Below are 15086 nucleotides of genomic sequence, written 5' to 3' on the forward strand. Positions count from 1 at the left end.
AGTCACGTAATCCCCATTGCTTAGTTAAAAAAGACAAAATCTCTGAGTTTTTTTTTAATCCTTAGAATATTAAAAGTTTTTTGAATACTTGACAGTATTTCCTAACTGAGGCAACTTACTTAGCCTCTACGAGACTCAGTTTCCTTATCTGTCAAGTGAAGAGGCAGTTCTAAATGACTCAACATCTCTTCCAACTCAATCAAATATCATTACAATGTGTCTTTTCTCAGTCCTGTTGATTGAGTGTATTTATGGTTATAAATATCTACAGAAGTATTACAGAATTTTAAATTTACAAAAATTATTAATGTGGACCTGGATGCTATATAAATAAAAATCATATAAACTACTATTTTTTATTTAACAAGAAAATTATCAAGCATTGACTGGATGCTTTCAATGCTCAAAAACTATCTGAAAATGATACTGTTATTGAGTTTTATCTAGTGTTGAAAAATTGTAAACGTAGTGCCCATTTGAGGTCTTCTAGTTTGCAGAACTACTTGGGAAAACAAAATATTGCTATAGTTTTAATGGGGATTTCTATTTATCCAATTTACAGTGAATTTTAGTCTTTATGAAATTTATAGGAAATTGAGCTACTGTGCTCTTTATTCAAAAGAATACCCACTTTCTTAAGCAGGCAGCATTTTCCAACTGTAGCCTGGTCTCTTGGCCACTAAGGATTCAATAGATAGTCTGTTTTTGACATTTGGTAGGAAGACAGTTTATAAAAAGAATCACAGGAATGGAAAATGTGTACTTCAAACATCTAAATCCAGAGGGATAAAGGTCTGTCTTTAAAGAATTCTCAAGAAGGAGACTCTATTACTCCTTGTAATACCTAATGTTTATTAACTTATCCTCATATTTCCCACTGGGTATATAATACAATTTTAGCACTCCTTTCTTCCTTCTTTCCTTCCTTCCTTCCTTCCTTTTCTCCTTCCTTCTTACCTTCCTTCCTTCCCTTTTCCCTTTTTTTGGAGATAGCATTTATGAACAGAGGTAAGTAAACCAACACCAGTAAATTAATTTTATAATTTTTTTGCATTCTTTTGTTTCTCTAAAAAGTTTCAAGATTAGAAATGAATGCATACTTTTGAAACTATAACAAAATGTCTGCCATCTAGTATGGTAAAAGAATAGAGAGCTTTATTAAAGACTTATTCTGGTTAATGGAATGAACGTATATATATATATATATATATAATATGAATTGTGAATTTTCAAACAAATGTGATATAAAATACAATTAACATTTAAACTATCCTGAAGATGATTTAATTATTTTTTTATGATACAAAAGAAACTTCAGGATTTTGGGATATCATCTTGGGGTCAACATAATGAATGTCAATTATCATTATGCTTAGCTGAAGAACGGGATAGCCAAATAAGAGAGATTTGTAATTCATTTAAATAAGGAGTAACAGAGACTTAACTGCACTAAGAACAAACACCAGACCTTATATTTAGTAAACAGGACAGTGTGATATTATTCCTACCATTTTTAATAGCTTTAATCTCTTTTGCCAGCTCCTCCTACCTTCAGACAACAAGGTCAAAAACTAAGGAATAAAGAACACTATAGCCATTCATATGCCAAAATGACAAAAATTGCTATTGATGCCTAAAACAAAAATACTGAGACACCAAGACATTATTCATCGTAACCAGCCTTGGAAATTTGAGAAAGAAAATGAATACTTAAAAAAAAATAAAGTACACAAACACAACAGAACCATAAGGCACAGGAATGCAAACATAGAATCATTGAGCTAGAAGAGACCTGTGAGATAATCTGGCCCAATTTTCATTTGACAGAAAAGGAACCTAAATCTGAAGTAGAATAAGGAAACTGCCAATGGTCCTACAACAACTAAAGAGGTGAAGAACTAAGAACAGACAGCCAGCATTTAAGTTCAGTGCCTTGGCCATTGTTAAAGGACAATGGAATCAGGTTTTTCATATGTTGCTCTTATAAATCCATATATTTGAAGATAAAATATAATTAATTATAATATATGGAAAATCATCAACAAAAGTATGATTCTGTGCCTATTACCCAGAATCATTCATAGATCATTAGAAATGAAAGGGACAGAACACATGGTTAGGTCAGGGGATAGAGTGCCAGACCTAGAATGGAGAGGACCTGAGTTCAAATCTGCCCTCAGACATGTCCTAGCTATGTGACCCTGAGCAAGTCATTTAACTTTGATTGCCTAGCCCTTATCGCTCTTGTATCTTAGCATTGTTAATAAGACAGATGGTAAAGATTAAAAAAAAACAGAAAGAAAGAAGAAAAAGAAATTAAAGAGAACTTAGATCTGATCTGATCCAATGCCTTTATCTTACATAGTCAAAGACTATATAAAATGCCCAAAGATGCCCAGAGAGGTCAAACAACTTACTTAAATTCATACACCTAACTAGTGCTAGAGCTAGGACCTGAACCCAGATTTTTCCCAGCTCCTAATAAAACTAATTTCCTATTATAATATTCTATATTGAAAGATTTCAGATTGCTTTTATCTATATTATACTGTCAAAGTTCATATTGTCATAACGATGGAACATGGGTTAAATGAATGTTTAATGCATCATGTAAACAATTTAATATTTTAAGTGATTTCTCTTAGTATTTCCCTATTACATTTATATTTCAATTATTTTATTTTATGCCCAAAATGTATGTACCATTATAAATCTTCTAAGTTATATATATAAATTAAGAGGGCATATGTTATATATATACATATATATTTATGTATATATTTATACACAGACACACATATATGTTAGCTCCCATCATAACTAACAGCATTGCTACAAAAAACTTGTGAATAAATAAAAGATTTTTGAACCTCAACTGATTCTATATTTCAGTATCCTTAAAGAAATATTTTATAAATAAAATTTGAGTATTTAAATAGCCTCTTGAGGTTTCATTATAAAGAGATCTGACCCCAAAATATATATACTCAATATATATAGAATTTTTTCAAGCTAATTCAATTTTTAAATCCATTAACCCACTTTAAAAGGAGAAAGTAAAATTCTGTGGCCAATAAAATAAGTCAATGCATTTTATCTCAACTTCCTAAAACTGATCTGTACAATATAATATACTTCTTAAACTCTAAATAAAGAATAGTCTGACCAAGAAAGTGGGGATAGGGAGAAGGAACGTCTCCCAAAAGTAGAAACATTTTAAATGATACACTTTAAGTTTCATATCAGATTTCTCTTATCATCATTGGAAGACTTGCATCACTAAAGAAATTTGGAAGATACATTTGAAAGGAGAAATAGATTTCTATGCTATAATCATCTTTGATATAAAAACAATTTTTAAAATAAAATACAAAGCAAAAGTTTTCTATTATAGAGACAAATAAAATTGCTGTTAATCCATTTTTCACCAACATAGTACCAATTCCTAGAAACATTTTTGGTTGAAGAAGAGAGGAGGAATTGAGAGGACAAGGGGGAGGGACAGGTTAAAAGAAAGGGTAGTGATGGGAAATCATACCATAGGTTAACTATTGTTACCAGGCAAAGTAAAGATAATGAGGTAAAAAATAGAACATGTGTACTACAATGTATAGTAACATAAAGCTGTGTTTGATGCTCTAGAGGGCTTCAACAAGTACTGTATAGCCAAAAATCAATTGAAAAATCAGCATGATAACAGAGCATGAGTTGCCCTATAATAGCCTTAAGACCCCCAAGGCTATGCAAGTCCCTTTCATCTGCCACACTGCACTGACTCAAGGGGAACCCCACTTCCCCTCCCTGTGTAGTAGGGGCGCATCTGTATCTCTTACCTATTGCTTTTACCTTCCATCCTAAGAATAGCTGACAGGACTAGTGATTTTTTTTCTTCTGAAACATTTGAAATAGTACTTTTTTTTTTTGTAAAAAATCTTTTATTCTTTCTCTCCTCTTGACATTTTCCCTTCAAATAAATCTACTGTGTAACATCAACCTTAAAATATTTCCCCTGGAACTAAATGAAGGTCAACTCATTCTATGAATAACCATCAATAAGTAATATTTATTTTATAGTTTAGATGCATTTAACTTAGGTTATTAAGCTCTCCCTTGTTAAAACTCAGTTAAGGCTTTATGCAAAGTCCAGAATGCAAGCAATTAATTATACTGTTGTAAAATAAATGTATGCATATATGTATTCCACTCACAGATTTAATTTCAATATTTCTTCAATCATTTCCTCATGATGTCTGGTTTCTATTGAATTTACACTACTATTTGGCATTTGGTACAACCCCCCAAAGATAAGATACATCTGTCCCCTATTCACAGATCTTGGCATTTTTACCTTAACTCAATCGTGAAATGATTGGCTGAAAAGAACATTACCTTTCTCATTAAATGGATATCTTCACAATAAGAACAACTCATTTTCAACTTTTGAAATTAAAATAAGGCATAAAAAAGCCTGCCTCAATAGTAACATATCAGAACTTAAGGAGGACATAGACCCCTATCAGTGTGAAGGAAGGAAGAGCTAATTGGGAGTTAGATTCTCTGTGATTATCAGCTTGTTTATGGGAAGGGAGTACTCTTCTGAATGGTCCTGTTAAATTCATCCTTGATTGTGGTATTAAAACTAGATCTGATTTCCACTCCTATATCCAACCTCCTTAACCACCTCTTTCCCCCCTCCCCCAATCCACTTCCACCCCTAAACTATTTTGTTTGGTTTTAAAGGCTTGTTCACTGTTTTCAAAGAATGACAGTGTTTTTTTTTTCCCCTCATGCTTTGATTTTCTCCAGTTTCAAGGAAAATTAATCAGTTGCACAAGCCAGTTGTCAGATCCCTCTTCCCTCATGGCAGAAAGCACACACGCGTGCGTGCGTGCATGCGTGCACACACACATCTTCATTATCTACTATAAGAATAAATTTTAGTAATTCTTCCCCATGTCAATATGAACATTAGACTGACCCAATTAATATGAAATGCTTCTATGCTGCTGGGAACAGACAGTGCTACAGAAAGAACCATTCACACAACCTGTTCATGATTATGGGCCATAAGGACACAAAGATGGCATAGACATTTGTGGACCATCTGAATTCTTATACGGAGAATGGGAGGGGGGATTGGGTAGGGAGAGGAAGGATGCTAGCTGACTGTCGCGGGTCATGTTTTTTAATCCAGAGTATTGGACATGTAACACAGCAACAAGAGCTGATCATTTTGTTTAATCACCTTTTGGATCTTTGCCAGATGGTCTCTATTGAGAGTGCTGCAAACAGAGAGAGATGAACGGCATCTAACATGCCACTAGAGCTTTCCCGTAAACGTCTGAGAACTGAATCCAACAAGAATTTAGTCTCAGAGCAGAAAGGGATACATTTAAAAACTATGTGCATTAACTATACTTTTCCCCATAGAATCCTCACTTGGCATGAATAATTTACCCACTCTTATGCTAATGGGATCATGAAAGTATCCCTCTGTCTTTAGTGCAGCTATTCTCAGCTTTCAGTAATTACCCCACCCAGTGAAAATAACATGGCTTCTGCATTTGAACGGCCTACTAGTACCTGACAATTAGAAAGATTGTGTCTGACAGGGGAAAGGTCCAGAAATGGGCACAGGATCCCTAGTAGCCAAAGGAGGAGAACAGATAAAAAACAAAGATAGAAGTTAGACATGGGAGAAATGGAAAGAAATTAAGAAAAGATTGTAAAGAGGAAAAAAATTGTCAACCTTTTTTTTTTTAAACTCCTTGTCATCAATGGAACATTAAAAGGAAAAAGCTGTTCCTTTCCCCACTACTACCCCCTAAAAAGGAAATGTATTATCAGAGTACTTCTGAAAGACACAACTAACTAAATCTGCAAGGAATGAACTGATGATTTTTAAGGAGTACATCTGCTTTAAGCAAGTGGACTTGGTTACAAAATCATTTAGAAGTGTCTTTTAATGTCTCAAAATTTTTTAATCTAAATGTTGGAAAGTCCATTGGCTCTTTGGTTAAAAAAGGAAACAACCCCCAAAACCCTGTTTCAAAGAACTCATCTTTGACCTCTGTCCACAAAACTCCATACTAGGTAGTTCACTGTGTAAAAATTATCAGGCTAAAACATCTGGGAAAGAAAGCTATGAAACAGCAGGGAACGTGGCTGGTTTATTGTTTATCTTTTGTTTATGAGGCAGTATTCAAGTTTAATTACTACTCTAAATTAAACTCTAACTGGCATCAGGAGACATCCCTTTACATGACTAAGTTTAAAAAAAAAAAAGCCCAGAGATTCCATCACTAGATTTTTCAACTAAGTTAATGAAAACAGGAAAAAATCAGTCAAAATTAGCAACAACTCCAGAAAGCATTTAACTACTTACATGTTCTTAGACCATTTAATTATCAGTGTTTTATTTTATTTCTAACAGCTATGACTATAATTTTCCAAGAGAAGCACCAGAAAATATTTGGTGGTCTGTCCAAAAGAAAAAGTAAGAGATCCTTATCTCTTTTATATGAAGAGAGATGTGGGGTAGTGGGGGGATAAGGGTGGGGGTGGTGAAAGAATGCAAATTTCAGCATTCTATATCCCAACACTATTATTCACTTATTTTCTTGAATAATAATTTTGGTCCAAATAGGAATAGATAGAAGAAAAAATAATTTACTATATCATTATAGTAAGTGACCAGCTTTGGATGAACTTAGCTGTAGGAAAAATAAAAGTTAAAAGCAACTAGCAAAAGATTATGCCAGATGGCATCTGTCATATTGTATTTAGGGTTATTTTAAAGAGATTCCTACCACTATGAAAACATTCCATTGACAGAGTTTTCTTAGGATGAATAAGAAATCCCACTAGAACATATTCAGGGCACATATAAGTGTTTTTTAATAGCCGGTATGTTTTCAGAGGAAAGGAAAAAAAAAATCCTTATTTCATTTTTTTTATCTATAGAACTTGAGTTAAGAGCTAAGCTACATTTTAGAAAAATTTGGAAGCTCACTCACCTCTCAGTCTTAAAATTCCTTAAAATGAGGAATGTTTGAAGATTTCAACGGTATGACAAGAAAACTGTACGATAAATAAATATATAAAAGATTTACTACAAATGTCTTGCCCCATTGACCGGATGATAGATAGATCCATAAATGGTTGGTGTGGGGTGACAATGGGTGGTGGGGTGGGGAGGGATGTACTGGCTCATATAATACTGTATATTGAAAGAAAAGAGATGGGTGGGTGCTTAAATGTTAACGTATTGAGGCTAAACTGGATCTGGCAACAGTATGGTTAATGTGCGTGTGGCGTGCAGTGTGAGCTCAGCAGTTACTGGGCCAACTGTCTCGGTATTTCTGGGAATCCTGCCTATTCACAGTGCAGGGATTGTTCAATTGCTGCAAAATGTACAAAATGAATTTTACAAAAATGAATTGTAAGGAAGGCCCCATTACAACGATTTTACAGCAAAGATGTCAACATCAATTTTTCTTTCATGCATAGCTAATGATTAAAACAGCATATTCCATTTGCCTAAGACAATTTATTTCATATTGGCACATCAAAATATTGAAATACAAAGTTATCTTTACTCTACCCTTTTTATTCATTGCTGCTGAACCCACACCATTGTTCAAACCAGGAAAAATAAAACAAACTTGGCACAAAATACTTAAAACAAAGGCTCATCAATATTCTCCAATTTGTCAACATCTCAATTACAGCAGTGGAAAAAATGTAAATTTCATGTGCTCTAAACACTGAGGGGTCTATTCTCCTGCCAATTCACATGCATAACTCCCATCAACGTTAATGGGAGTTACACATACACATCAATAATAATAATAATACTTTGTACATATATCGTGCCTTTCATCCAAGACTCTCAGAGTACTCTGTGAACAAGGGGCCTGCTTTAAAGTCCTTGCTCAGTCAAAACAACCAATGAAGGATAATGGAGCTAATACTGAAAGAGTCCCAAGTATTAACAACCCAATTTTGCTGGTAGGGAACCAGAGACAAAGAGGAAAAGTGACTTCCCAGGGCCTGGAATAAGTGGTCAGAAGCCTAGTTCTGTCTCTGAAAGGCTAGATTTCTTTCTACACTCTAAATAGTTAATAAGTCAAATTGTCTAACTAACCTTCTTTAAGCAAGACAAGTCACTAGATGCAGAGAGGCTGTATGGGTCTTAAAATGATGCACTTCCACTGGGACTTTATATGCTAGAAAGTTTCTTTCTTTCTCCCCCCCACCCCAGTTTTGAAAATGTGAGCTTTTTTCCTTTCAATTTCTTGTAAGAGCATGGAGTCTAGGGGTGGGGTGGGGGGTGGGGAAAGATGACCTTTCACCTGTGTAACCATAGCTCTTTCACTATCAGGTCATAAAATGAGGTATTTTGAGGTTACAAATGAGAGATATGCATTCAATCGATATAGTAAGAACATTCAAAAGAATAATACAGCATCATAAATGCACGTATTGTTTTATAACATATGGCTATTAAAGTTTAATTTAAAATGTGTATGAAAACATTGTATTTAGTACAATTCATTCTCATTTTTTTCTGTTTATCATAATTTGTTTTGAAACTGAATCATTTTGCAGATTCCCATATGCCTGTTGTGCTAATAAATTTTGAATAACCAAAAAAAATTATTTTCTGGACTACAAATAAGACTTGCAAAGTCATACACTACAATGTTTAATACAAAGGGCCAAAAGCTCCCAACCTAAGTTTTGCATTATGCATCAACCCTAAGATTTAACCTAGGATAAACGTGTGTGATTTCAGTCAATATCTCTGTTGACTTTGCCCTGAAGCAGATAATTAATCTTTCCCACAGAAAGCCACCTTAGACAATTCTGGGGGCCAAAATAGCAAACTATTATAAAGACCCCTATTTCAGACATTTCCACTGCAATGTATAATCAAGCATGGTCTGTGTACATACACACACACACACACCAACAAAACAAAACAAAGAAACTATTGAGAATCTATCTGCTCTAGAAATGCTAAATGGCATTCTTTACTATGGCTACTTTCTTATGTCCAGCAACACTCCCAAGTGTGAAATAATTAATGTGGTGCTAAGCCAGGTATAAAATTCCCCATATCAAACTAGATTCTATTTTCTAATGTTAACACTTTCTTTAAACTATAGTATAGTAAAGATTATTGATGCCCTAGTTCTTATTCATATAAGCTACCATGTCCATATTTAAACCCACCAAGATATGATTAAAAGGAACAAAATCCTACAGGAATCAAATCTATCAGCATTGAATCAGTTGGTATGCCCCCCCCCCCAAGGCTTCTAGATTTTCGTCCTCCAGAACATAGTTGAATGTGTTACCCCCAAATAAGGGAAACAGTCAACTAAGACATGTTCAAATCTTTTATTTTCCCTGCCAAAAAAATAAATGGTTGGAATGATAAAGCTATATACCTTAGGGGTTTACACAAGTATTCTCTGCCCCAAACCCTAGGGTCTTCTCTCTCTCTCCTCCCCTTCTCTCAGCCCCCTTCCTGCTATCTCCTTTGCCATAATTCAACTAACCCAACAGAACCAGTCAGTTTTAAATTTCAGTTGGGACCTTGGTGACCTGTTAATGAATCTACAGAGAGGAGAAAAACTCACAGTGTTGAGTTATGCCTGGTGTTGCTAGCTGACTTGGAGTCAGAAATGCTTGAAGCGTTAACGTAATTGCAAGAATGTGAAAAATGAAGCGCTGGGCTCCTGAGCAAAGCGAAAGGTCAAAGCAAGCCGCACACAAAACAAGTCTCTGGAAGATGGCCTCATTAGACCATTAAATCAGCTTCTCCTTTTTCTCTCTTTTGTAGAATGTTTAGGGTGTTGTATTTAATTAATAGATAGATTTAACCCTTTCTAGCTCTGCAAATAGCTTTTATTTTAGAATGGGAGGGCAAAGGAGAAGTGGACAACACAATAAAATTGAACTTACTGAAAGTACATTGCTATGTACACATGGATCTGACTTATAATCAAGTAGTAAGTGGTTGGTGGCAGATAGCAAGTCAGTTAGACTTATGGATCAATACACCATATAGTTTAGCTTTCCCTCAGACACATTACAAACACTGCAGACACCCTCTACTAAAATCAGGAATATTTTTCACAATTTCCTACCTACTGACCTTCTTCTCTATTTCAGATCTAGATTACTTAAAAGTCTATTTAAAATTTGAATATGCTTTAACCCATTTACAAGTTAATAGCTCTTGGAAAGGAGTCTATTCCAACCACTAGCATTCTCCTAGAACAACAGTCATCCAAAGGCACACTCTAAAGCATGAAGAAGTGAAAGCATCCCTTCATACCCCTACTTAAACTGGCACACACAGGAGATGACAGCTCAAGCTATTAACCTGTCCTCTACTCAGAAGCCTATCTAATGCTTAAATATTGGGGCTATAAACATGCTCATAATAGAAATTAAATAGACCTAGAAGATCAGACACCATCCAGTGTAAAATATTTTAAAATAAAATCTATACACTTTCCTGGCCTACATTCAATAATGTATCTTCCCTTAAAATACCATTTTACCCATGGAAGAGTCATTCCTACCAAGAACTAGCTGCTCTATGTCTAGTTGGTGAGTTTGCAACAGTTAGATCTATTCTAAATTAGATTTTGTCATCCTCCCTCAACCATTGGTTTGTCTTGGCTTTTAAGGTTTGGAACTATAGTTATCAACCCAACCATTCAGGAACACTAAAATGTAAACTGGGACACATAATTTGTAGGAATTTCCAAATTAATCTCCTACTTAATGGATTCCATAGAGAGAAACTGTGTAGCACTTCAAAAGCAAATAAAAAAAGACATTTTTTTACCTCTTCTCTGCCTTATTGGCTTAATCGCTTTTATTAAAGAAGCCTTTTATAATTGATATTATAAGTTAAATTCACTGTTCATAGTATAATACAAATTTCTGAATTGCAGCTATAAAATGGGTCTATTATACTATTTATTATTTAGAACACTTAAAAACAAACTGTAGGACCAGATTTATAAAAAAAAAAAATTGGCAGAACTAATCAATTGTTTTTGCAATGTAAGGCTAAATAATTTCACTTTGAATTTTTATTTTTTAAAAGTAAAGTATGTTAAGAAAAGGAAATACTGTCTCCCTAAATTAAAGCTGATTGAACTCTCCTGACTGCTGCTTTGTGTTTACACTAAGGTATATGTACTGATATCATAAAATGTTAAAGTTATTTTAGTCATGCCTACTTTGCAGAAGGAAAATGCTTGACCTTTTACCTTGCTCACTGCTGTTGTCTCCACTTTGGGAAGCATGGCCCCCACTGGAGGGACCTGGGGTGCCTGCTGAGTGTGTTGAGGTTGCATCATCATGGTCTCTCCAAGATGAAGGATTCTGGTATCAGGATGCCAAGTAATTTTTTCCCCCAGTTTTCATTCCAGTCATAAATGAAGACCCAAGGAGCAAAGAGTTGGAAGAGGATCAAGATTGAGGAGAGAGAGAGAGAGAGAGAGAGAGAGAGAGAAACACATTAGTATTTACAAAATCAGAATTATATTATGTTGATGCCACACTAACACATTTGCATAATATAGCTTAAGTAGGTACATAGAAAAACAAAGTGGAAAAAAAGAAATTGCTTAGAAGAATTAGTAACATTTCTCTTAAGGTGTTAACCAAGGGATTCAACTTCTAAAAAGTTGGTCATATTTTCAGATAAAGTTCTTACTCTAGGTATTTTATAATCATTCTGAAATGTTTCATAGAATCCCAAACTGGAATGCTGGGAAAAAAATGGTATTAGCAACTCTTTAAAGGAGGATTCACTGAAAAATTAACTGTGACTATAGCATTTAGATGTATAAATGTATTAATTTATTACAGCTTTAATATAAAGTCTAATAAAATGAGAATACTCTGGACTAGGTAAATGGCAAGAATAGCCACTTCAACTCCATGTACTAGCCAGCCAGTAAATTTTAATTCATTGCCCACTAGTTTTATTAGAGGGGGAAATAACTATCTAAAGGGGGGAAAGTGAGGAAAATAATTATAGCTCAGTGCTACTTTTGCTGAGTGTATTCTCCTCCTGGTCCTCCTCCCCTTTCCTGATCATTCCCAATACCCTGCTGTTGCTTAAAGGAAAACAGGAATTCTAATGTACAGGAAAGGCTTTATCAGCACCACATGAAGGCAGGCAAGAGATGGAATTTCCTCTGGCAGAAAAGGAGAGTAAGAACACATGAAACAGATCAGCCTTAGGGCTGGACCTGCACAACTTGTCACCTGTATGCGACAATCTAAATTAAGCACTTGGCTGCAACTTTCAGAAGCATCCCCTCAGCAGCTCCCAAAAGAGAATCCCAACAATAATGCCAACCTTAGCAAATGATGCCCATCCCAACATAAATCAATCAATAAAGCTTCAAGCAAGCATACACATGCTATTTATACACCGTATGTAAATATTTGGAGCCATCTGAAAGTAATCTCACCAAACTGCTACTATATATAGTTCATCCATTTGATTTAAAAAAAATTTAGACAGGGTTTGGTTTCCACATCAAATCAGCATTGTAAAGTACAGAACTCAAAAGTTCTCTTGCAAGCCTAGACATAATATCTTCTTATAAAAACAACAACAACTAACAAGCTTATTTTTTCTTTGAAGAACTGTCAAAAAACTGGGAAGACAAACAGACAAAAACAAAACAAAATACTGGGAAAGAATAGTTTGGGAATTAACATGAGATTTTTTTAAATTAATTAAACTAATCCAAAAGCTTTATGGAAGGGTAATGATAGATAACTACATGAAAAAAACAGAATCCCATTACCATTAATAAGTAACAGCAAGCAGAAATGGAAACAAAGGAAATCATAGAGCAGAAGTGTCTTGAATGTACAAACTATATGAATATTATATATTATATATCTATATATTTACATTAAAAGTAGAATAGGAGAATGGAACAACAGAAGGAAATGAAATGGAAACAAAAACAAGTTTCTCCATTGCCTAGATTAAGACAGAGTTGTGCCTATGAGCTCTTCTTTTTAATCTCTGAGTTAGGAAACCACTCAAATAGCTTCAAGCTGAAGGCAAACAGCAGACAGGGGCTCTTCAGCCCTCTGTAGCCTCTTAGAGTCAGCTGTTTGCCGGATGGTAATCAGATAAAGAACTGGAAGAATTACATGAAAAGAGGAAAGAAACAATAGCCTGGCATGAGTTTAGCCCTGCAACAACATCGGGCTAGAGTCTTCCTCTTAGAAAATGTAATAACTGCAACATGTTCACCTAGGCTAATTTTTTTTTAGCGTGCACAGCAAAAGATGTTAAGTACAGTAGGCTCTTTGATTAAGGGAGCTGCTAGGAAAGCATCTTACCTCAATGAAAATTACAGTAATTAACCACTAACACTTCAGCTACATTTAAAGGCAAATGTCATCTAATCTATTATGTATTCTTTCAAATATGACCATAGCAAGCTTCCAGGTTTGAAAAATGGACAGGTTTGGAATGAATAGCTGAGGACTTCCCGCTATGGAAAACACTTGCTTGTCTCCACCAGTCAGAGATGAGTTTTGACCTACATTTAAAGACCATGTTACAGATTGACAGACTGTATTGATTTAGAATTCATCAGATTTCTTGAGATGGTTTTCTTGAGGAAAACAATGTGGCAATGTTTAGTTAAGAGAAAGAGACAGAAAAAAGTCATCTACATGAGCCAATATTACTTTCAAAAAGGATGGGTTCTAGAGAGGAGCTAGACCTGCAGTTGCCCTAAGTTTTCAAGTTAGTTCCTGTATCTGTGGAAGTTCACCAAAGTAATCTGTGTTCCCTCTTTTCTCTTTCTTCTCCCCTCCATTAAACAACGGCAAAACAACCAAACTGTAAGCCTCTTCTATAAAGTATCTTAAGTTGTTTGAGTCATAAAGTGCCTTCAGAGCATCTTACGGGTGAGTTTCAGATATGTACAAATACTAAATTGTATGATAGTTGTCTACTTTAAAAGAATAAAGAACAAATCACTCTCCTAAAAAATTGGACCTGTGGTTCTCCAGGAATGTTAGGTCTTCAAAGATCATGCTTAGACCATAAATTGTTCCCATTAGTTACAGGCAAGAGTTAATTATATACAGAGAGAGATATTTAAAGATCTGGCAAATTAAGCTTCTTCTTGGTGGTATTAAACCTGTAGACAGTCTGAACAAACAAAGCATGTCCTATTACCTCAATACCATTCATTCTTGGGTTGAAATATCTATGTGCATCCCAACTCCTTTTTTTTCCTTTCCCCTACATTTATATCCCTCAAGAACAAACTTCCTGACTTTCTGCCCAATGATATGCAAAAGTTTTGTGGTTCCAGAAACAAAACTGACATACAGAAAATATAGTTCCTAAAAGTATTATTCTGCTTTCATTACATAGATTATTGTGCTTTGCAGAGATAGATATAGATGCTTCTACAACTCGTGTATGTATATACATTGAGGATTAAAGGGAGAATTGATCACATTCAATATGAAATATAGCAATAATGTTAATATACACTTCACTGTGTGTGTATATGTATGATTTAATGTATACACATATGTAAATTAACATGAGTATGTACCTGGTAATTCATCATTAAGCACAACCTTATATTGTGAAGATAGAAGAAGCCAGGAATACATGTTTCTATTCCCAATGGTTTTAATAATTGGGAGTCAAATATGGTACTCTCCTTACTCTTACATAATTGCATTAAAGAGAAGAGTTACCAGGAGGAAAGCAGTGAATACTGAGTGGAGTACAAGAGAAAGAGATGGAAAATAGATACAAGAAGCTAGGTCTCAAGGGGCAGTATTTTCTATTTGCTGGGCTACAGACTCACAGCTGATAATGCAAGTTGTAATTAATATAAAAGCAGGAGACAATATGGGAAAAGCTTGTAGTCACAGGGCCACAAGAGATCACTCTGCTGCTATCCGCTGTTTCTCATTTACACACACAGTCTTTCCAAGGAAACACAATTTTGCCAGTGTTTTCTCCCTTGAAAGTTAAAAAAAAAATTGAT

At 34.7% G+C, this 15086-nt stretch overlaps 1 protein-coding gene across 1 annotated transcript in view; it reads right to left on the reverse strand.

The window, feature by feature from the left end:
• MEIS2 (Meis homeobox 2) overlaps nt 1-15086 on the reverse strand; it is a 223724-nt gene that overhangs the window by 195420 nt on the left and 13218 nt on the right. Inside the window, 1 exon segment of the mRNA XM_001370551.5 lies at nt 11298-11412. Within this exon segment, the coding sequence (XP_001370588.2) occupies nt 11298-11412 (115 nt within the window).

This window comes from Monodelphis domestica, chromosome 1 (assembly GCF_027887165.1).
Source record: "Monodelphis domestica isolate mMonDom1 chromosome 1, mMonDom1.pri, whole genome shotgun sequence".
NCBI lineage: Eukaryota > Metazoa > Chordata > Mammalia > Didelphimorphia > Didelphidae > Monodelphis > Monodelphis domestica.